Source organism: Ipomoea nil, unplaced genomic scaffold (genome assembly GCF_001879475.1).
Source record: "Ipomoea nil cultivar Tokyo-kokei standard unplaced genomic scaffold, Asagao_1.1 scaffold0642, whole genome shotgun sequence".
Lineage (NCBI taxonomy): Eukaryota > Viridiplantae > Streptophyta > Magnoliopsida > Solanales > Convolvulaceae > Ipomoea > Ipomoea nil.
The window spans coordinates 6,899,836-6,924,004 of record NW_017617070.1 but is presented as its reverse complement, the minus strand read 5'-3'; the positions used below and the strand labels follow the sequence as shown (position 1 = coordinate 6,924,004).

General features: G+C 34.2%; 1 protein-coding gene across 1 annotated transcript; it reads right to left on the bottom strand.

Annotated features, from left to right (window-relative positions):
• Nucleotides 1–5,262: 5,262 nt before the first annotated feature.
• LOC109174590 (calcineurin B-like protein 3) lies at nucleotides 5,263–10,346 on the bottom strand. The gene is made up of 9 exons (XM_019323824.1): nucleotides 10,010–10,346; nucleotides 8,829–8,980; nucleotides 7,706–7,788; nucleotides 7,525–7,584; nucleotides 7,297–7,405; nucleotides 6,734–6,786; nucleotides 6,342–6,422; nucleotides 5,781–5,893; nucleotides 5,263–5,657 (listed from the first exon to the last, which is right to left on the bottom strand). Exons 2-9 carry the CDS (start codon nucleotides 8,950–8,952, stop codon nucleotides 5,600–5,602), a joined length of 681 nt encoding a protein of 226 aa, XP_019179369.1. The 5' UTR covers nucleotides 8,953–8,980; nucleotides 10,010–10,346; the 3' UTR covers nucleotides 5,263–5,599.
• Nucleotides 10,347–24,169: the final 13,823 nt, after the last annotated feature.

Sequence of the window (24,169 nt, the reverse complement as noted above, 5' to 3'; positions counted from 1 at the left end):
TGATTGTGTCTATGTTTTTTTTTTTTTTTTTTTTTTTGAAAACAAACTTGTGTCTATGTTGGATTTATGGTTTCCTAGATCGATTATAATTTTCACTTGGAAACCTATAAAAAATGCTAGACGAAAAAAAAATTAATAACAAGTGACTCAAAATATATGTTATTCTTCCAAAAGGTTGAACCCCAACCCTAAGGGCTCAAAATATATATATGTTATGAAAGACCATAGTGCGGCATGAACAATCCGATATAGTTTACGGTACGAAATGACACTTTAGTCTTACACTTTTTATCAAAAGTATTAGATTATCCCTTATAAGTAATTTTGATAAGTGTTTGTTATTTATGGAAAATGTAATACTTATGAGGAAAAGTGTAATACTTTTAAATCAAAATGTAAAAGTATTACGGAGTATATTTTTCTTCGAAAATATTACACTTTCTCAAATAACTAATAAGCACTTTATTCTAGATTAGTATTACATTTTTCAATATAAGTATTACATTTTCATTTTGATCCGACTCGTCTCAAAGATCGGACAAGAATCAGTGAGATGGTCTCATACAAGTTTTTGCCTATATATAATACTTCATAACATAAATATAATACACATTTTGCTTGGAAATAAAGTAATAACATAACATAATTACAAATATCATCAATACATTAAATCTTAATATCTTATATATTTTTTTGAATGCTTAATATCTTATATATAATATACTTTATAGTATAAATGTTAGGGGTGTCCATGCGAACCGACCCATTAGGCCCAACCCACTGCTGGCTTTTATTTTCGCGGGCCTTTGCGGCCTGGCCCGTGAAGCTCGCAGGCTAGGATTATGTAAACCTAACCCGTCTCATGCAGACTCGCATGCCTAACTTTAAAAATTTTAAAAAATATTATTTATTATTTTATATTCAAACAATTTAACATAAATAATATTAAATTTTTTCATGTTTAAAAATTAAAAAATTTACATTTTTTAAATTCTAATGTTATATATATATATATATATATATATATTATGAAAAGCCAGCGAGCTGGCGCGCATGAGTTAGCCAACGTAGCCTGCCAATCGACGCGGGTCAAGTTCGCGAGACCCACATTTTCGCAAGCTAAAAATTCTAGGCCCTAACTTGCCCTATCGCGGGACGATTTAGGGCTGGTCTGCGAGCTTCGGCCCACCTTGACACCCCTAATAATGTAGTAATTTATACGAAAATTATAATAGACAATTTGCAGGAAAGAAAATGTCATTACGCGGTAGAGTTACAGACATAATCAATACTTTAAACCTTATACATAATATACTTTGCAGCTAGTGATGGCAATTTTAATCCGCCCTGCAGATATCCACCCAAATCCATCGCGTATGGGTCGAGTTTTTTGGGTGATAGTGGGTGGTCGGTAGGGAGTGGATCTTTAAAAAGTCACGACAAATTATGTTGTGCAATTGTGTGCACACTGTTACAAAACGACGTCGTTCCAAATTTAAAAAAAAAAAAAAAAAAGAATTTCCTTTTTCATTGTCGTTAATGGCGTTAGGCGGTTTCATTTCGCATTCAAACATTCCATTCTCTCTTCGCAATTGCACAGTTTAGAAATTATGAATATACTGTATTTAAATTATGAATCTACAGTATAGAAATTATAAATCTATAGTATTAGATTTGTGAACATATGATAGAGCTATATGTTCATAATTTTATAAATATATGTTCATAATTATAGAGCTATATGTTCATAATTTTCGATGTTCATATTCCCACTTGTTGAACTCTGTATTCACAAATCACAGAACTATATGTTCATAATTTGATAACTATACAGTTTAGAAATTATGAATCTTCAGTATAGAAATTATGAATCTACTGTATAGAAATTATGAATCTACTGTATTTAAATTATGAATCTATGGTTTAGAAATTATGAATCTACAGTATAGATTATATGAATCTACAGTATAGAAACTGTGAATTGAAACCGGTCACACCTTGCATGGTGCACACGGTTGCACAGCATAACGTTCCAGTAAACCCGCAGTGGATCATGTTGGATTCGGATTCTATGTACAAAACTCGCCTAGAACCCCACCCGACCAACCGTGTGTGTGTATTATAATTATATAGTAAAATAAATACAAGTATGTAGTTATTTATAAAAGTTTCTATAACTCCATCGCCATCCCATTACAGCGAGTTCTACTATGACTCCCAACTCATACTCCCTATATTTTACTCCCTAATGTGACAGACACTGATATGCTACTTTTTTTATGTGGGTCCTAAATATAAATAGAAAATGGAAGTACATGTAATATTTTCCTATTACAGCTGCATAAATGTAATACTTTATACTAAAACCCAAATAAATAATTTATTGGAAATAATATTATTAAGTCCATATACCATAAGATCCAAATTTTTCTAACCCAACCAGTTTCATGATTTGTCGGGTCTTTATCTATTACTGTAAATGTGTTTGTTTGTTAAAATTGGAAAGTTTATAATGTTAATTTTAAAATGTTAAAAATTTTAATTGAGTCCACCTAATAAGGCCAATAGCCAGGGATAATATAATTGTTGTACCTTGCACCACGGTGTACATAGCACTGTGCGCCTCGCGGTTTCCAAAATGACGTCATTTTGGTAAGTTATGTAGGGAGTTGACATGATTATGTGTATTTGTTTATACAATTATGTACATTTTTATTCAATTATATACATTTTTTTATACAATTATGTACATCCGAAATAGGAAATTTATGTGTATTATGTTAAGAGTTTATGTGTATTATGTTAAAAGTTTATGTATATTATGTATTATGTTAGATTATGTGTATTATCCTTTAAAAAAAGAAACATGTGTATTTTGTTATACAATTATGTACATTCACGTATACAATTATTCTAGCATAAATATGTACATTTTTGAACATGAGATTTTTTTTAAAAGAAAATTATCCGCCAACACAGGGTAGCGAAATTTATAAAAAAAAAAAAAAAAATCTGAAACGACGTCGTTTTACATCAGGGCGCATAATGCAATGCGCGCCTTGGTGCACGATATAAATTGACGGGACAATAGGGTTAGAGCAAAATAACTTCAACCCCATAAAAAATATATCCCAATAAGCCCAAAACCAATAGCTTAGATGGACTATCTTTAAATTTATAGGGCTAGATGAACAATCAATTTTAGTACATTGACCTATTTGACCTTTTTACCTAAAGTATTAGAACTAAGACCATCCTCAATAGTAATGAGTTTTTTTTTTTGCAGTTTTTGAGGTGCCAACTAGGAGAGAAAGGATGGAGGAAAAAAAGGGAAGAAAAAGAAAAAAGAAAAAGAAATCTAAAAAAAATAATTTTAAAAATAGCAAAAGCTGTGCAAAACGCGCCCAGAAGGCACGCCCGCGCCTTTCTGGGCACAATAATTGCGCCAAACGCACTTTCTTTCTCAGATTTTCTCTTTGTTTCACATTTGAAGGGACCACAAAGAAATCATTTTTGCAGGAGAAAAAAACCACAAAGAAATCATTTTTGCATGAGAGAAAAAAAAAAAACCACAAAGAACCACCACATTTGTTAAAAACCCAACATCAAGTTTGTACTATTCCAAAATCCATGTAAAAAAAACTTATTGGGGATGCCTAAAATCAAATCATTATTGCATGGACCATGGTCCACACAATTGTGTGGACCATAAATAAAAAAGTACATTTTTAATTTTTAATATACTAAAGGTACATTATTTATGTATGTAAGATACATTTTTTGAGAGTACATTTTTAATATATTAAGGGTACATTATTTTATATAATGTACTTTCAGCACAAAAATAATGTACTTTTAATATATTAAAAATATACCAGATATTCATTGTCCACACAATTGTGTGGACCATGGTCCATGCAATAATTTGCCTAAATAAAGTGTTATCTAAAAGTGTGTAGACAATATAATATTTAAAAGTGAAACTCAAAAACTCTGCTGTTTGGTTCGCGGAATAGGTCTGGAATGACATAGCATTCTACTTGTATTCCCAGGAACTATGTTCCCGGGAATGACTTATTCACCCCGCAAAGGAAATAGAGATTCCTGGACCCCCTGGTATTAGGTTATTCCTGAATTCTCAAGAATAGCCAAAAGTTGTTTCTATTTCCTATTTTATCCCAATTAAATTTATTTCCTATTTCACCACCGCCACCACCACCACCATTGCCACCACTACCATTGCCGCCACCGCCGTCGTTGCCACCACTACTACTGCCGCCGCCACCACCGCCACCACCATCGCCACCGCCACCAACACCACCGCCCACTACGCCACAACCGCCGCCGCCGCCGCCACCACCACCGCCGCCACCACATATTTTTATAAAGGTATTTATGTCTTTTAAAACATATTTCATTTCTATTCCTTAAAGCAACCAAACACTGTAATATAATTCATAAAGTCTATTCCTTCCGCGAACCAAACAATAGAATACATTTCCTATTCTATTCCTTACATATTCCATTCCTTATGAAATAGCATTCCTATTACCTCAAAATTCATTCCGTGAACCAAATGTGCTATTATTAATGTGCAATTCAAGATATGTTCACAACTGAAACTCTAACAGGGCGTTTGGTTGGAGGGATTTTAAATTCCCTTCCCACTTAATTCCCACCTAATTCCAAAGACCATTAAATTCCGTAGTTTGGTTGGAGGGAATTGCAATTCCATGGAATTGCAATTCCCTTATTTTCATGGAATTAAAATCCCCATGCCCCCCCTGGTATTTTAATTCCTGGGAAAAAAATATAGTGATGAGTCAAAATTATCCCTTCCTTTTTTAACCTAAAATTAATGTCTAACAACAATAATAGACATTTTTGACTTTATACTACTTATTCCCTTTCAATTCCCATGTATACTAAACATTGGAATTGAAATTCCCAGTAATTCTATTCCTGTCAACCAAACACTGGAATTTAAATTCCCACTTTATTCCCAGTAATTCAACTCCCATGGAATTACAATTCCTTTCCCACATAATTCCCCCCCTCCAACCAAACGCCCTGTAAAAGTGCATACTATGTTATTTAAATGTGTAACTAAAAACGTCTAAAAGTGCACTTCCAAAACTTTAAAAGTACACAATAATTGTTTCTATCTCATTTATCCATCGCAAAATATTAGATGGATGAGATCTACATACATGAAAAATTATCATATCATTTTAGAGTAAAAACAAAAAGAAAACACATCACTTTGACAAAAACTTGCATTGTTTTGGAAAAAACCTTGTTAATGTACAAAAATTTAAATGAAAGACATGGTGACATGCATTTAAATATGTAAAAGGAAACCCAGAATACTTACCAAGTTTCTAACTAGGAATGTATGGTCTAAAGATGTTGATAGGCTCATTTGGCCCTCTCAACAAGGATAAAGTCAAGAAAGCAAAACAAAAACAACCCAACATTCCTTCTTGAGTCCAACAATTAAATTAAAGAGCTCCTTTCCTAAATCTTTAGGAAAAATTAGCATGTTCATCATGTTTGTCGAGGAGGAAAGATATGGCACCCTTTGGATATGAACTCGGACTCAAGTATCATCCACTTGTGAGTGAAATACGAAACTTGGGAATGTGGTTGTGATATCCCTGTCATCAGAAGATAAATCCAAAGGCAACGGATATTAGGGACAGAAGTGAGGTGAAGTTTTCAATGATTTGTGTAATACATTAGTGATTAGACCAATCTTTTGCAACCATAGTGTAACTTACTTGAGGTACTGAAGGGTCATATTCTTCAAGAGAGATGGATGCCGCAAGACAAGGCTACGCCACTCTTCTTTGTCAATCTTTCCATCATGTTTGGTATCAGCTTCTTCAAAGGTCTGAGGTTTATGTAAAAGAAGAGAGAATTCTTAAATAAACTTATCACAGGTGGGGAGGATATAAAGGAGGTCTCAGACTTCAATCAAACATTTATTAAATTCGAACCCATGACCTTTGGTATGGCTCTGATACAAAATTGAAGCATGTGCTCCATCTCAACTAAAAGCCTAAACTCATAGTTAGATTGCACATTAATGGTAATATGTTCAACAATGCCAAATTGAGAAACATGAAACTAGAGCCAACTACATTCCAGAGCAATCTTTACTCCACATTTTAATATATCAACCCAGTGCTATTCAAAGTTCTAGTAAGATAGAAGTAAATCAGCCATTTTTAAAAGGAGAAAGAGCATTTATTTGGACGTTGCCAGCATTGCACGGATTTCCTTATCCAAGTAAGATTAGCTTTGTCAAATGTTATGTAAGAGAAGATGAAAACAATTACCTTGTCAATGATACTTTCTATAACATCATCTGAAAGGTTCATGCCGGATTCAGCCAGTGTAGCCACTACCATTTGCTTCACCTACAATTGTAAACAATGCCCAAATAAGATTGAAGAGCATTTATAAAAAATAAAACATACAAACAAGCAAACAAAACAAAAACAAGTCCTAAACGGCCACTACCAGAAAAGTCCTAAACAGACAAAAAAGTCTGCAACTGAAGAAAGTGAGAAGTTTCTACATGAAGCTACGTGTATAATTTTGATAACAAAAGGTAGAAACTAGAACGTGTGATCAACATGGACTTCCTTGTTTATGGTATCACAGGAAAGGAAACACATTAATTAAAATCAATATACAAAAAAAAAAAAAAAAAAAAAAAAAAAAATACCTCTTGTCTTTCAATGAATCCTTGCTGCTTGAGATCGTATAGTTGGAATGAAACTGCAATAAGAGAATTTCAGAATAACCAGTGTGATAAAAGAATTAGGTTGCCATGGACTGCAGAAAGATGGAGAAAATTAAAAGGAAGGAAAAAGAAAAAGTGAGGGACGAAATTCTAGTGATATATAAGATGAGCATAATAAATCTACTAGCAAGCTCATGCACTCATAATAGTAAATGCATTCTTGCTTGAAAGAGCATAATTTAGCACACATATAAATGAACAACTTCAATTTATTAGCAAAAGGAGAAAAATTATGTATAAATGCACCTTGGTGCATTCAAATTTCATAGGTCCCATCTCAGTAACTAACCAGCATCTCAAAAATTAGTTCAATTTTGCTTAGACTCTTCATAAATGCGACACTTGCAATTACGTCTATGAGATTAAATTGGAAGATAGGATTCAAGAAGGGAAGACGGTTTTCATGTCATTAACTCCATAGTAGATATAATTGCACTATGAAAAATAAAGTAATGCTGAAGGAAAGGTGCAATTAAGACACTAACAATCAATCTTATCTTCAATAGGAGCATTTGGATGAAACACGGAAAGAGCACGAGCAAATTCATCAAAGTCTAGGATTCCATTGTGCTTTGTGTCAAATAAGTCAAAAACCTGAATCATATAAATACTTTCATTATTAGATAATAGAAACAGAAATATACAACATAGAACAAACTCTCTAAGATTGAAGATAATAAATGAATTCAAATACTAAACATACGAAACAGTACCCTATCAGCAAACAAGCTCTCCTTTTTATTTGTTTTGAACAGTGCGAGCTGGAACTCTTCCTGAAATTGGTTAATAATCAATAGTTGAGCATTAAAAAACTTTAAACAAGGAAAGAAATAAATCAAACGGAGACAGAATAATTTGAACATACTTAGTAAGATAGGGAGCAATAAATGTTACCTTGTTAATGAGCCCATCATCAATCACAGCACTGCTTATCTTCTTAAACAATTCATATAATGCTTCTATTTCACTTACACTAACTGCATTTTAATGGAAAGAGTGTAAACTTATTAGAAACTCAATTAAGATGAAAAAATTGAAAACCACTACTGGAATTATTGGCAGGGCATCCTTGAAAGGTCTAAGTGCCCTTCTAGGAGTTTCACCAAGAAGAGCTTCATTAACTAACTGACAGTATAGTAGTATAGACAAGCTTAATCCATCCACAAGTAAAAAGCTAGCAGAAAAAAGAAATAAACTGCAAATCCCTCTGACTACTAAATAGCCAGAATACTCCTATTCTGAAGATTTTTTTTTTTTTTAAAGGCATAATTTAAAACAAGCAACCTCAAAATACGCCACAGAAATTAATGAAAAAGTTCTAAAATCTATACTACATCTAAATGTCTCTTAATTTGACAGACATGATGCACTCAACAAACCTTCATTATCTCATAAAGCCCTTTCGGGCTTTGGATTGATCCAAAAACAACACTTTTTGTGCACTTTAGTGCATATACAAATCTCAATTAGAAGCTCTTAGATGGGGCTGACTCATCTTTTATATAGAAGATATTGACTGTACCATTCCATACACTGCACAGCCAGTTTGGCTAAAGTCTGAATGATAATACTTCAAGGATTTTTTTAGTGTGAAGTCATATGGGAGAAAACTTTTCAAGGACATTTAATAAGTTCTTCAAGAGAAATAGCAGCATTAAATTCCAATTCGGTTTGATGCATCCTTTGTTGCTAAATAGAATTTGAAGTAATGTATTTATGCAATATATATATAAAAAAAAAAAAATTGATGGTGTAATATAACATATGTTACATTTAGCTCAAGGAAGTGTGACATGAATAGAAAAGTTGTAACAACAGAAGCAGTGGACAGGACAGAGAAAAGATTGAACCAGACGACGACATAAAAGATGATGAAAAGATGCCAATAAACAAATAAAAGCCAACACATAATAGCATAAAAAAAAAAGGTTATGACAATCAAAACAGGATTATGTTATTTACTGTTTTCCAAGACAAGCCATGATAAGAAGAGAAGCCACAAATTTGCATGACATACATACTGTCTCCCTTGCAAGAGCTTCAGGATTTTGTAGACCTCGGGGCTGCTTAGACAATTCAGTATCACAGCAATTTGCAAAAGAAGCAAACAAATGCTTTACTCCGTCTAGGCACTGCAACATGGTCTCCAATTTTCAGAACACTCCATGCCTGTACAAAAATTCTCACATTATTCAGTTACCACCTAACCAAAAAAAGAAATTCAGTCTGTAGCGTGAGAGTTCATGATTAAAAACGATTATTGTTTGTTCCCATTCATAATGCCTAGTAAAACTCATATCTGTCCAACCTTGAATCCTTGATATTTACCTAGCAAACAATAGAATTATATAATGCACAGAAATGATGACAAAGGGATCATTTAGCTGGGTGCAATGATGTTTCAGCACATACCTTTAGGGCAACCAAATGAGTATACAAGCTTGATGAATTTCACAACACATGATGTCCAAACCACATCCCACAACAGAATGCATTCCAATAACAAAGACAGTTTCAGAGAATTAACAAAAATGGTTTGCTCATTTAAGCCATTATCTGAAAGCACATTTATTAACACACATAACTACCCAGTTCATGGATTTACTTCTCCTTTGTTGAGAAGTTTGAATAACAGGAGTATAATCCCAACTACTACATCTCATACAAGTGACAATACAATATTGCTGCAATCAAATTTTGAAAAGATCCAGATATTCCTTTGCAAGGCATTTCAACACCACAGTTCTGTAAAACATAAAATCACATACACAAGATGTGGACAAACAAACAAAGACAGTTAAAATTCCATCAAGAAATTTACACCCCTATTCAATCAAGATGAATTCAGATTGGAAATGAACCCAAAGAGTAGCACATCAGAAACAACAACAACAACAACAACAAAAAAAAAAAAATATTTACCGAAGAAACACATATATGCAACACTGTAAATACACACAGACCTATATAGCATTGATTTGAACATCATTCCGATCAAACCATTAACTTGGAACAAACAATAACGGTATAATTTAGTGTCTAGGATCTAAAAACAACAAAATTCAACAAAACAAAGGGGCACAACGCTTAAGAAAAGGGGTATCTCTGTACACATACATATGATTTCTTATTCGTATATACACAGACACACACATGTATATCTTGAGCGAGCGACAGAGAGGGAGATAGAGATTGTACCATTCAAGAAAGAAGGTGGGAGACGGATGAGTGGTTGCAGGAGAGGAGATCATTATTTTAAGCTTCAACATTGCGCATCTGCTTGCTTGCTTGCTTTCTTGCTTGATTGATTGATTAAGCCTACTACTTTCTTTTGCTTCTTTCTCCTACCGATCAAAGACCCAATTTCCGCTGTTTCTACTCGTATTTTTAAATTTTCCCAGTATGTGTCTGGAGTGTTGTGCGAAAAGCAGGAGAATTGGGATTTGGGACAGATTGTTGATGGAAAGAAACTCAAGAATGGTGTACGAAAAAGAAGTACGATTGCTTTGTTGTTTTGTATCTCTGCCCAATCATATGCTCATTTAAATACTTGGGTAAGCAATAAGCATATTCAAAATTGGAATTGAAATAAATCAATGATAATGAGAACCAAATACTCTGCATTTGATTACAGTAATTTCGATTTTTTTGTGGGCCTAAACATACAATTCAAATACTCTGCATTTGATTACAGTAATTTCAAATTTTTTGTGGGCCTAAATATTCAATTCGTAATCTACTTTCTCACAAAATCTCAAAAATCACTCCCCATTAATTTTAATTTTTTTTTTCAAATTTTTTTTTGTGGACCCATAATTTTACTCTACTATATTTTAATTATATTTTAATTTTAATTTTAAATTTATAACTGTAGTGAAAATTAATTAATTGAAATAAACGTATTTACGTTTATTGAAATGATAATTTTAAAATTAAAATTAAACTATTAATTGCTTAAAAATTAAACTACAATCAAATTGAAAATGTAATGATAATGAAAATTAAATACCTGATAATAATAATTAGGGTTAGTGTTGGCCATATGTGGCTAGGGCAACACCATTATTTTTATATATAAATTCATTATTTTTATACTTAATAATTATATTTTTAGAATTTATATATTGATCTTAATTCTAATTAAAAATACAACTTTAATTTAGAAAAATTAATATTAAAATTTTGGTGAATAATTTTGCATTTAAATATGTTCAGAAAATGTTACTACGTACTTTTAAATTAAATTTTAAATTGTATTTGTTTTTGAATTTTTATGCGTTATATTTGGTAAAATAATTTATTACATTTTTATTTGTGTTATAGAAAACAATAACTTGAAGGTCAAATAGATTTGCACTCAATTACCTATCTTTTATACGTATTGTTATCTTCTAGAGGTCTTCTGGTGTTATATTTCTTTTCTTCTATAAACAGACAAGACCCCTATTTTTAATGGAACGGTCATAATGATAAAGATTTAAAGTAGTAAGGGTCTCTCTCTTGCTTGGTAGTAAATAGGAATTCGAATCTAAACAAATAAATAATTAAATAATTAATTTATTTATTAGGCCCCTAACGAAAACTAAAAAAATGTTGATGATATTGTTGGTTGAAATGAATGGTTCATAACTTCATATTATTTTGATTTTAGTTTTTTTTTTTAAAAAAATTATTTTTCCTACTTCATCCTCTATTATATCATTTACTTTTTCTAAATACCCCTGTATTCTCTCGTTGAAAACTTTAGTAACGAGATATTCCGTTAACTATTTATTATTCTTAACTTAGTTATTGATTTTCATAAGGAATGTCTAAGGTTCGAACATCATCCCAATCAAAATTGACATAATTGTTAAATATATATTATAAATATGTTGGAGTGTATTAATATATATATATATATATATATATATATATATATATATATATATATATATATATATATATATATATATATATATATATATATATAATTGCACTCAGGTGCGAATGCTTCGCCCAGGAGCGAAATAGGAATGGATTCTGTCCGTCCACGTGTCCAGATCTAATGGATGAGAAACACTGATTTTTATAAAAAGCGCGGTGGCATTTTCGTAAATAATTGAACATCGAAGTGCAAGTAAAATGTATTACAAGTGCATGTAAAATGTATTACAGGTGCAAGTAAAAATTTACACTGAGCATCAATACTAAGTGCACCTATAGTTATAAGTAGTTGCACAAATAGTTATAAGTAGTTGCACCTAGGTGCATGAATGTTTGCGGGTGGTTTTCAGGAGTATTACTACCCGCTGGACTCAGATCAATGAATGTTAACAATGCAAAATTACATGCACTTATAAGTGAAAGTAACTGCACCTATAGTTATAAGTAGTTGCACCTATAGTTATAAATAGTTGCACCTATAGTTATAAACACATCCAGGTGCATGAATGTTTGCGGGAAGTGAATGCTAACAAGGCAAAATTACATGCACTTATAGGTGAAAGTAGGTGCACTTGTAAGTGATTTTACTTGCACTTCGATGTTCAATTATTTACGAAATGCCAACGCATTTTTTTTAAGCTATTAGATTTGGACACGTGTCGCGCGCTGATTCGTTTGCATATTCCTTCCTGGGCACTTATTCGCACCTGAGTGCATCCCTATATATATATATATATATATATATATATATATATATATATATATATATATATATATGTATATATATATATATGTATATGTATATATATATATACCTATATATGTATATATATATACATATATATGTATATATATATATACATATATATGTATATATATATATACATATATATGTATATATATACATATATATGTATATATATACATACATATATATATATATATATACATATATATATATACATATATATATATATATATATATATATATATATAATCCTCCTAGTCAAGTTTTACCCCAAAAACTTAAGGATATTTCTGTAATATCATCCATTATATATATATAGATAGATATATTATATACAATTAATATTTAATATTTACTTTAATATATATATAATAATAATAGTTTTATTACCTTACTTACTTTACTTTCTATATTTTTTAAATAAATTATTATACTTTCTTTTTAAATTAGTATTTTCCACCTATAAATCTACATCTATCTATATCTATAACAAATAAATATGGTCAGCAAATAATATTACCGTAATATGTATGCCTACTAAATATTAATAACATATTACTAACATAGAATACAATAAATAAACGTATGAATATTAACCTAAGAATAATAACATAAAATAAAACGTAATATATATATATATATATATATATATATATATATATATATATATATATATATATATATATAAAAGTAAAATCTTACTATTTTATTTTTCCGTCTAAACTTTTGTAGTCAATTAATTAAATATTTTATTAGTAATATAATTGATAATAATACGTATGGTATTTTATAATAGATTGATAATATAATTTATTCGTAATAAGTATATTCAGTAAATTAAACTGCACAAATAAGAAAATGTTAGCAGTGAGAATGTTGTCTACTAAAATGGAAAAGAATTAGTAAGCAGTATAAGGAAAATATATTTTACTATTAATTTTTTAAGAGAGATTTTGCCTAAAAAAATATAATAGAATTGGTTATTAATAATTTAGCTTTATTTTATGTTATAATCGCTCCATAAATAAATTCATAATCGGCCATAATCTGCAATTACAATTGTACATCGAGATTTCTCTATAACCGGCCACATAATATGCAAAATCATCTTTATTTATGCAAATAATAATGCTCCATAACTAGCCACCTGATTTGCACTATAAATACTCTTTTAATCCTGAACAATTCTACCATTTATTATTTTCTATTCTTCTCTGCTATTTCTCCTTATTGTTTACTAATGGAGATTCTCATTACAAATCTGAAACTTGCTGAAGGAGTTCCAATGGTTAAATCATCAAAAGCCCTAAAAGATGTTCAAACTGAACTTGAGAAACTAAGACATAAGGCAATACCAAAGGTATTTTATATTTTGTAGGCTATGAGAATGTAATTTTGTGTGATATGGTTTTATTTTCTATTTTGAAGTTGCATTATAATGTTAAAACAGCTAAAATCTCACTACTGCCAATGAGGGGGGAAAACGCAGGGAAAGGAAAGAAAATAAAAAACACAAGAGAAAATGAGCTTAAATGAAATGTGGTGAAAAGACAGTGCAAGTACAAATCCATATTCAAGTTCAGTGTAATGAAAATTGAAAGGTGAAACCCTATCCCTAATTCTAAGTCGTACAAGTATTTTGTAGTAATAAAAACATGTACTTAACAATAAGGCTGTTCAAACACACCACCTTTTCGTTGGATTTCCTCACAAGTATGCATAGAGAGGGGCTTCGAACTCGAAAGCGCTGAGGGTAGAGAGTCCAAGACGCCTAGGGCGGAGAAACGGAACTACAGAGGTTGCGAGAGAGAGAGATGATGAGAGCGACAAGGCAGAGAGCGGCGACTCCGAGGGAGGAGAAGCGGCAGTAGGGTTAGGTTGTGCATGGGTGTGTGTATAGAAATTGTATTAAAAAAATAGGATAAAGATTATTATTTTGCATTTAATTTTTTTTGAAAATATTTTACATTTAATTTAAATTAACAATTATTTAGTAATAATATGTGTTTAAATTATTTTTTGAACAATTTTTAAAAGTTTAAATATAAGATAGAATTTAATTAATCGTGTTATGTTAGAATAGTTTGATTTTATTCAAATTTTTTATTTATTATTTATAGCGATATGCAAATTTCAGTGAAAGTTCGGTTAACTGATCAAATTGAAGAATTTCGGTTAATTGTTCTTGAAGAGAAAATTTTTGGTTCAATTAATGGTTAAATGATTTGTAAAATTTCAGTTACCTATTAATTCGGTTCGAAATTATCGGTTAACCGAATTAATCGAACGGATAACCGCATGCGTATATTTTCAGTAAATTAGTAATATCAAATCTCCAAAGTTACAGCACCGCATGCGTACATATCTACACATTAGCTATTAATTTTAGCAATTATTTGCTCAAATTCAAGCAATGATAACATCAAAACACATAAATGATCCAAATCATATCTTCAATTGCACTATATAATATTTAATGTTCTAATTTAAATAATTATATATCGATTCAAATATTCTTAATATATTAATATTATAGCAAATCCATTCTGTGCATCGCACGAGCAAAAATACTAGTACAATATAATAGCCAATGTGATTGCTCACACTGTGCCCAAAGCTTCTTGCTCGTATACTGATCGGGAGGTGTGAGACGCAGATATCCCTTATTGTATTCGTGATTTAATTTCGTAATAATAGTTCACTTTGATGGTTGTTTAAAAAAAAAAATTATAATATAAAATTTAACATGAACTTTGGTCAATTAATTAGAATTACGCATTGGACATTGATGAAACGGTACACATGATTTACAATACATATTCAACACAGATGAGAAAGAAGCATATTATCAGTGTCTATGTTTTTGAAGGTGCACTGCGCCAAGGCACTAAAATTGTTGTGAAGCACACTAGGAGACTAGATCAAATAAAAAATTCATTTATGGCAGAAGTGGCAACAAGATGAAGCATGGATCACGCCAATTAATAGGGTTTTGTGTTGCAAAAACTATGCTTAGGGATTATTCCCATTACCTCACGTCAATGCGTTGACCGGTCCTGCACGTATAAGTCGCACTCGGCCTGGACTGGCCAGCTCCCGGTCGATGGATTGATCGGCCCGACCACCTCGGACTGCCGATCTACCTAAAGTAGTGCGCTATCCCGCTTGGAGCATCACCATTTTCCAAATCGTCCGAGTCGATCCCGGCCTGTTGCGAAAAGTTGATTTATGTTACGTCCCTCAGGAATCTGCCGCCACGTGGCCCCTCTCAACTTGACCAAGCTTGCGCCCGATGTATGCTTGCCTCGCGGCCGGCATGCCGGAGGACAGGAGAATGTTCCCCTTGGCCCCTATAAATACGACATTCAATGCTGTTGAAAAGGACTTTGGCTGTTTAAGTAAAAGACAGTCGCGAATTGAAGCTCGGGAGCCTCTGACCCACTATCACGTTTACTGGACTTTGTTACTTAAAGCATACCAGTGTATTAAGGACGACCTCCCCTATTAATTAATCAACCCATGTAATATTTACACGTATAAATAATAGCAGAGACGTAACACAACCATATTTTACACTATCAATATATATATATATATATATATATATATATATATATATATATATATAGAGTAAATACCAGTCAAGGTCCCTCGAGTTTAGTGGTTTCACCACCTATAGTCCCTAACTTCCGTAATTACCATTCGTGGTCCTCCGAGTAGTGAAAACTGACCTGCTACCGTCCTCCCGTTAGTTTTTTCCATCTAAACCGTCAAAAGTGGGGGTAGAGACGTCATTTGACATATATAATTATTTTTTATTGCCGCTGCTGCAAATCCAACTCATTGCCGCCGGAAATAGCCACGCTCTCATCTCCTCCGCGCAACTCCCGTTCTTCCTGGTGAGCAGGGCACGAATCCACCTCAAATCATACTAATGACATGAATCAAACCAGATAATTTTTTCTTTAAAAAATCCCAAATTCAATTGTTTCCCAAGATTCAGCAGATTAATCATCCCTTTTAAGTATCCCTAAACACTGATTCCAATTTAAAGAGACAAATTAAAGACATGCGGATATAGAAGGTTCTGGTGGAAGCTCGGAGTGACCAGCATTGGACGCGTGTATCGTCGATGCGAATGGTAGAATTCTGCACCGGAAAGCCATGGGAGAGGTTATGTTCTAAGCGGAAGTTTTAGAGTGTTTTAGACAACAAAATTCAACTGGTTCAAGTGCCGTCACTACGATATATTTCTGGGTGAAGAGACTGTTGAATCGGAATGCAACCGACATCGTTTTGGAATACTAAGAAGGCGGCTGCCACTCGCCACTACGGACAGCAACCTCTTGACCCGGTCACCAGCAATACCGTGAAATTGAGATTGTTCTCTTTCTTTTTTTCTTCCTATTATTATTATTTTACTGCTACTAGTAAGTACTGTAGTACTACATCAAACGATCAGACAAGCTTGGAAGTTTTCTAAAGAAATTGAGGCTAGCAGATGGCATTGGGTCCCGGAACATGGGGTGGCGGAGGAAGTAGAAGCCTAAGGCCATTGCCACCAGCTTCGGCGGCACTGAATATAACACTATGGTTGTCACTAAGCACAACACAATAACCAGAGCTTGCACTCTTTCACCATGGGTTGCAAAATCACCCAACACTGTTTGCATCCTTGCCGCCAGTATTCTCAGCCGGTCATACCGCCAGTATTCCTCGTCCGAGTTGACGTTCAGGACTTGGGAAAGCCGAGTGTCCATACCCGCCGGGAATTTTGGCCAAAAACGGTAGTACCAAACTCCGATCAAGAGCGAACACATATAGGAACCCGGGTGGGAGTGGAGACGATCAAATCCGGGTACCATACAAGAACCAAATAAAGAATATGGACCAAAATGGTGGTTACTGGGTTCCTCCATAGCCGGATATGGTTTAACCATTTTGCCAACCCGACAAGCCAAGTTAAAATGACATTTCTACCCCTATTTTGACGGCTTAGACGGCAAAAACTAACGGGAGGACGGTAACAGGTCAATTTTCGCAACTCGGAGGACCACGAATGGTAATTATGGAAGTTAGGGACTATAGGTGGTGAAACCACCAAATTCGAGGGACCTTGGCTGGTGTTTACTCTATATATATATATATATATATATATATATATATATATATATATATATATACATACATACATTCCACAACTTTTTATTTTTATTTTTATTTTTTCTTTCTTATTTTTGATTCCATTGTTCAAAAGTAGGAAAGTAGAAATGTAATGAATTTTATAATTATATAATTATTAAAGAATTTGAATCCCCATATTAAGCAATGGTATTTTTGTCTCTTCAATTTTTTTTTCCTAATGAGTTAATTCTAGCGGAACTGCCTTGTCTTTGGTGACAATTTCAAATTTAGTCAATACAATTATTTTTGTCATTTAACACCAAGACTATCATATTTTGAAAGGACCAAAAGTGTCTAAAATATGATAGTCTGTGGTGTTAAATGACAAAAACGGTTGTCTGGAACTAAATTTAGAATTGTCACAAAAAACAAGGGACCTCCGCTGGAATTAACTTATTGATAAAATAATACATTAAAAGACGAAAATACCATTGCTTAAAATAGAGTTTCGTTGAAAAAATCATCAGAAGGACCAAAAGTGTCCAAAATATGATAGTCTGATGCTAAATGACAAAAACGATAGTCTATGACTAAATTTGAAACTGCCACCAAAGATAAGAGAGAGAGAGAGGGAGAGAGAGAGAGAGAGTGTGTGTGTGTGTGAGAGAGAGAGATTATAAAATTACAAAATATAAAAACATTTTGATTATTTGTCCATAAATGTATAAATGTTTATTATATTTCCATTTTGGCCTTATGCGAAATCATTGTAATGTGCAATTGATTATTAACACTTGTAATAATGATGGTTACTGGTGTAATTTAACATGAGGGTAATTCCATAGGCTCAAGATACAATGTAAAACATTTTCACATAATGTACAAACCTCTTAACATAAAAAGATGGACACAAATTGCATTCACACATATAAAGTTATTAGATTTAGTATATATTACGAAGTAATTATTATATTAAAAGAAATATTAAATGACAAACAATAATTTATGACTAAAATTTGAAATTGCAACAACAAATAAGGAATCTCGGTTATAATTAACTATATATGTATTAGATTATAAAATTACAAATAGTAAACATATCTTTATTATGTTTCCATAAATGTATAAATGTTAATTATATTTTCATTTTGGCCTTATGGGAAATCAATGCAATGTGCAATTGATAATTAACACTTGTAATAATGATGGTTTTAATGGTGTTCTCAAAAAATGATGGTTAATAATGGTGTAAGTGTGTAACTTAACATGAGGGTAATTCCTCATGCACAAGATACAATGTACAACGTTTTCACATAATGTACAAACCTCTTTAAAATAAAAAGGTGGACACAACTTGCATTCATACATATAAAGTTTTTAGATTTAGAGCATCGATCCTCACCCATGGTTTTTGGTTGGGTTTTTGAAGAAATAAGATAATGTGGATGAGAGAATGTGAGGTAAGAGAATGTGAGGAAGGAGGGCGCGTTTGAACACGTGTCTAGTGCACCTTGCGTGCCCGTTGGGCGCGTGCACTACATGTGCCCCTGGGCGTGTAATAGCCTTTTAGATTTAGTATATATTACGGAGTAATTACTATATTAAAAGAAAGTCAACAAAATAATGTCACGACTCTCCATAAAATATTCATATGTTTATTCCATGTTTGTGTTAGGTTGTATCACACTCCATTTTAAACTCGTAACGCACTCAATTACATTACGTTACTCCAACATTTATCAACCAACGCTCCCCTATCTCGTAACGCACTCAGCTTCATTACGTTACTCCAACGTTTATAAATTAAACCAACGCTCCTCTCTTTGTCTCGATCTCTCCACTTGCAAAGAGCCAAAGAGAAAAGCTTATTACCCAAAAACTCATTGGTAACATTTCTTTACTCCTTCAATCTTTCTTTCTTTTTTGTTTTTTTTAATTCCTCGCACGCATCAATCCTTCAATCTTTTTTTTTTTTTTTTTTTTTTTTTTTTTTTTTTTTTTTTTAATTCCTCGCACGCATCAACTAATGACTTTGAGTTTATTATTAGCTAGTGTTTTGGTTCTAAATCGTCATTGTTTATTTCTGAAATTCATTGCTTTTTGTTGAGCTATGGCTTAATTTCAAAGTTTTGGGAACGATTCCTGGTGCTATGAGATAGAATGTATGTCGGAATTGATTATTAAATGGAACTCCATTGTTGTTGAAATTTTTGTTTTCGTTTTTGTTTGTTTCGGTTAATGCACAGTTTATTCGGTGTAGTTACAACTGATTTTTGCATTTCAATTGTTTGTATCATATGTTGCTTAGCTTGTTTATAAAATAGAATTAGACTTTTCAATTTGATTTGATATATGGTACTAAAATTGATAAATACCAAATATTACAAGTTCAACTCAAATAAAAAAAATAAATTCTTCATTTTGCAGTTTAAACTAACTATGCGAGTCTGGCAGTATGCCCTACCTTAGGGTTATTTGTTGTTTCTGGGAAAATGACACTTTTCCTTCTGAATTATATATTGAAAAAATGACACTTTTTTCCCTTGATTTATATACTTATAACATTTTTTCTCCATGAATTATTCAAGTGGCTATTTTGCCCACTGAATGTTGGTACCGTTGGTAGGAAAACAAATAATAATCAAATAAAATTGATTATTATTTTCTGGAAAGAAGGGAAGAAAAGATGAAGAAAAGTGGCTAGTGTTTGGTGTTGGGTTTTTGCAAGAGTCGAGTGAGCACTCTTTCCTTAAAACCTTATTTGCCACCTCCCAAAGATGCTAGGAGCGTTGTGGCCTAGGCTTCCCAGGATAAAACTTGCTATGACTCAGTGTTTGAGCATTCAAACAAAGAATCCGGCGAGCAAGACGTGGTTATGAACACAGTAGGTCAAGAAAGAGTAGAAGCAGAGAGGTTTTGAAGCTGAAAAAACGAACTTTCGTGTTCTATGTTTCTGTATGTAAAACTCTACTGCCTCTACCCTCTCTTATATAGGGTTGAAGGAGCCAATAGCCTTTATTATGGCAATTAAAAATGACATTAAAGCTGCCTTCCAACAGCTATAACAGCAGGCCACTACCTGGGAATTGAATTCAGAATTCAAAATTGGAATTAATAGACAATTAATTCCGTAACAGATGAATTCAATCCCCTCAACAGTCATAACTTTCGGGTTCCTGACCGTTAGCGTACAGGGTTCGGTCTCAACTTTCGACCTCATCCAGTTTCGACCCTTGCACCTCTCGTGGACTCTGTTGTACGAGAGTTATGCTCTCGGTGCACCACTACACGAGAGTAGGTGGCTGTTGCACGAGAGTTGTGCTCTCTTGTAGCACGAGAGTCGGTTCGGTTCTGGCCGAACCAAGTGGCTATACCAGTTGGAAAAATACCGAAGTTTGGCATAATTTAGCCCGCAAGGCCAGCCAATTTTCGGACGACATTCGTGCCCCCAGGTGCCGGCGCACACGAGCTCGGGCTTGAATCAAGCCTTTTTCAATCTCTGCTAGTTGGAATTTGATTTGCACCCCCCCCCCCCCCCCCCCCCCCGCGCGCGCGCGCGCGCGCGAGAGAGCCTCTATGCTATACATTTCTACAAGCTTCAAAAGAGCTCTTGTATATAAGGGGGGAAAATCTTCATTCCAAAGCAATGTGGGACAAAAAGCTCACTTTTTTCCCTTCATTTTCCAACTTAAATGGGTCTACTTTGAGAATCAATATCTCATTCACCCATTATCCGTTTTGAGCGTACAATATATCGATCTCTTCGTCTCACTACGAAGAATCCGAATCCACTTTAACCCGACCCAAATCGGAAGTGGACCCCACTGATAATTGTACCACAAAATAGCCACTTAACATGCCATTTTATGCCATTTTAAGCTATTTTTTCCAACAATCCCCCACATGAATGAAAAATTGATTTTCGGGGTATTTTGAAATCGGAAACAACTGTGTTCAAACGGTCGATCCCTGCATAGGATAGGTAGGGAGTCACTATACCCTTTGAACCTTCCCTCGTGAAGACATGTTTACTCTACTGGCTGTACGGTAGAACGCGATGTCTTTGAACCGACTGCCGTTTGTGTAGACGATGACATATCTCACACAGGAATCTCCCAACCATGTTCTTGCTCTCATGAGTGTGCCCGTTTTGGTCGTGGGTCACCGTTCCTGGTTCTGCGAGAGTTTCTAAAGAATTGTGCCCAACAATTCTCCTTTGAAGCGACCCTCACTTCTCTCTAACATAGGTGATTCTTTCTCTAGTATCCCGCATACTCAAGAATCATTAAAGCATTAACATGCTAGCCTCTTGCGGGAGTCACTGTTTTAACGAGGAGTGGTAGGGAGTCCGAGACCCCCACAGTGACGCGCTCCGTTCCATAATTTAGTTGTCCCATTGAACCTAGGTGCCAGCTAGGTTGGGTATCCACTATAGAACTTTTCAGTCCAAGGGCATTAGACCCATTCCTCGTGTTAACTTCTCCACAACTTCTCTTCCTAACCCTTTGGTCAGCGGATACGCTATATTGTCTTTTGACTTTACGTAGTCAATCGAGACAACTCCAGTTGCGAGTAGTTGTCTAATGGTATTATGTCTACGACGCACATGTCTAGACTTACCATTATACATATGACTCTGTACTCTCCCAATTGTGGCCTGACTATCGCAATGCACACATATTGGAGGTACCGGTCTTTCCCAATTAGGAATATCCTCTATAAAATGGCGTAGCCATTCAGCCTCTTCACAACCTTTGTCCAAGGCTATCCGCACAGATTCCATCGTGGATCTAGCTATCACAGTTTGCTTAGAGGATTTCCATGCAACGGCTGCACCGGCTAGTGTAAACACGTAGCCACTCGTGGACTTAGAGTCCTTAATATCAGATATCCAATTCGCGTCGCTATACCCTTCAAGTACAGCGGGATATCTCCCGTAGTGCAGTCCAAGATCACGAGTATACCTCAAGTATCTCATAACCTTTACTATTGCCTTCCAGTGCATAGCACCGGGGTTACTCGTATATCTACTGAGCTTACTAACCGCATAGGCAATATCCGGCCTAGTACAGCTCATAAGATACATCAAACTACCAATAACCTGAGCATATTCCACTTGTGAAATACCTTCTCCGTGGTTCTTGGTTAGATGAATGTTTGTATCAAATGGTGTCCTAGCCACTTGACTATCATCCTTGTTAAATTTCTCAAGGATTTTGTCAATATAATGTGATTGGCTCAACACGAGACCATCAGGTCTTCTAATGATTCTAACCCCGAGGATTAAATCGGCCAAACCCATATCCTTCATGTCAAATCTTGCATTTAACATGTTTTTGGTAGACTTGATCATCCGATCATTACTACCAACGATGAGAATATCATCGACATATAAACAAAGGATGACATAGCCGTCTATCGTTTCCTTAACGTAGACGCATTTGTCACTTTCGTTTATTTTAAACCCGTTAGTTAACATCGCATGGTCAAACTTCTCGTGCCACTGCTTGGGCGCTTGTTTCAAACCATATAGCGATTTAACCAACTTGCACACTTTCCTTTCTTGGCCCGGAACCATGAACCCTTCGGGTTGTTCCATATAGATTTCCTCATCTAATTCGCCGTTTAGGAAAGCGGTTTTCACATCCATTTGATGAACTTCCAAGTTCCGCAACGCGGCTATGGCAAGTATCATCCTAATGGAGTTTATTCTCGTCACGGGAGAATACGTGTCGAAGTAATCGAGGCCCTCGCGTTGCCTGTAACCCTTGATCACAAGCCTAGCCTTATACTTCTCGATGGAACCGTCCGGTTTCATCTTCCTTTTAAAGACCCACTTGGATCCTAAAGGTTTACTACCCGGAGGAAGATCAACCAGTTCCCAAGTGTGATTCTGTAGAATAGAATCCACTTCACTTTTTATAGCCTCTTTCCACATTGGTCCTTTCGTAGAAGTCACGGCTTCTACATACGTTCGAGGCTCGTTCTCTATCAAACAAGATAGAAGATCGGGTTCATTTTCTAATAAACAAGTTAGAGTACCCGAATCGTACTCTAACAAGTAAGTTAGAAAATCAGGACCGAATGATTTTCCAACTCTCGCCCGCTTATTGCGTCTCGGCTCGAGCTCGGGTTCTCTCTCGGATTCCCCACTATCATTATCCATAGTTTCGTCAAACGTTCGTTTTGACGTACTTGGTCCCTCGCTGGACCAACAAGGAAATATATTCTCGAAAAAATATGCATTTCTTGATTCTATTATCGTGTTCTCGTGTACGTCCGGATTATTGGACTCGTGTACTAAGAACCGATAAGCACTACTATTATGTGCATAGCCAATAAAGATACAGTCCACCGTCTTAGGACCTATCTTTACTTTCTTAGGTGTTGGCACCAAAACTTTGGCAAGACACCCCCACACTTTCAGGTACTGGTAGGAAGGTTTCCTACCGTTCCACAGCTCATAAGGAGTCTTATCGAGCTTCTTTCGGGGCACCTTATTCAAAAGGTAGTTACTTGTCAAAATCGCCTCACCCCAAGCATCTTGAGGTAGGCCCGAA

Bases quoted from the DNA above. Each gene is read 5' to 3' on its own strand.
- LOC109174590 (XM_019323824.1), bottom strand. From the start codon at position 8,952: ATGTTGCAGTGCCTAGACGGAGTAAAGCATTTGTTTGCTTCTTTTGCA. The intron at 7,585-7,705 runs GTAACATTTATT...AACCAATTTCAG, and splicing joins ATGATGGGCTCATTAACAAG to GAAGAGTTCCAGCTCGCACT. The intron at 6,787-7,296 runs GTTAGTGTCTTA...CTCTTATTGCAG, and splicing joins TATTGAAGATAAGATTGATT to TTTCATTCCAACTATACGAT.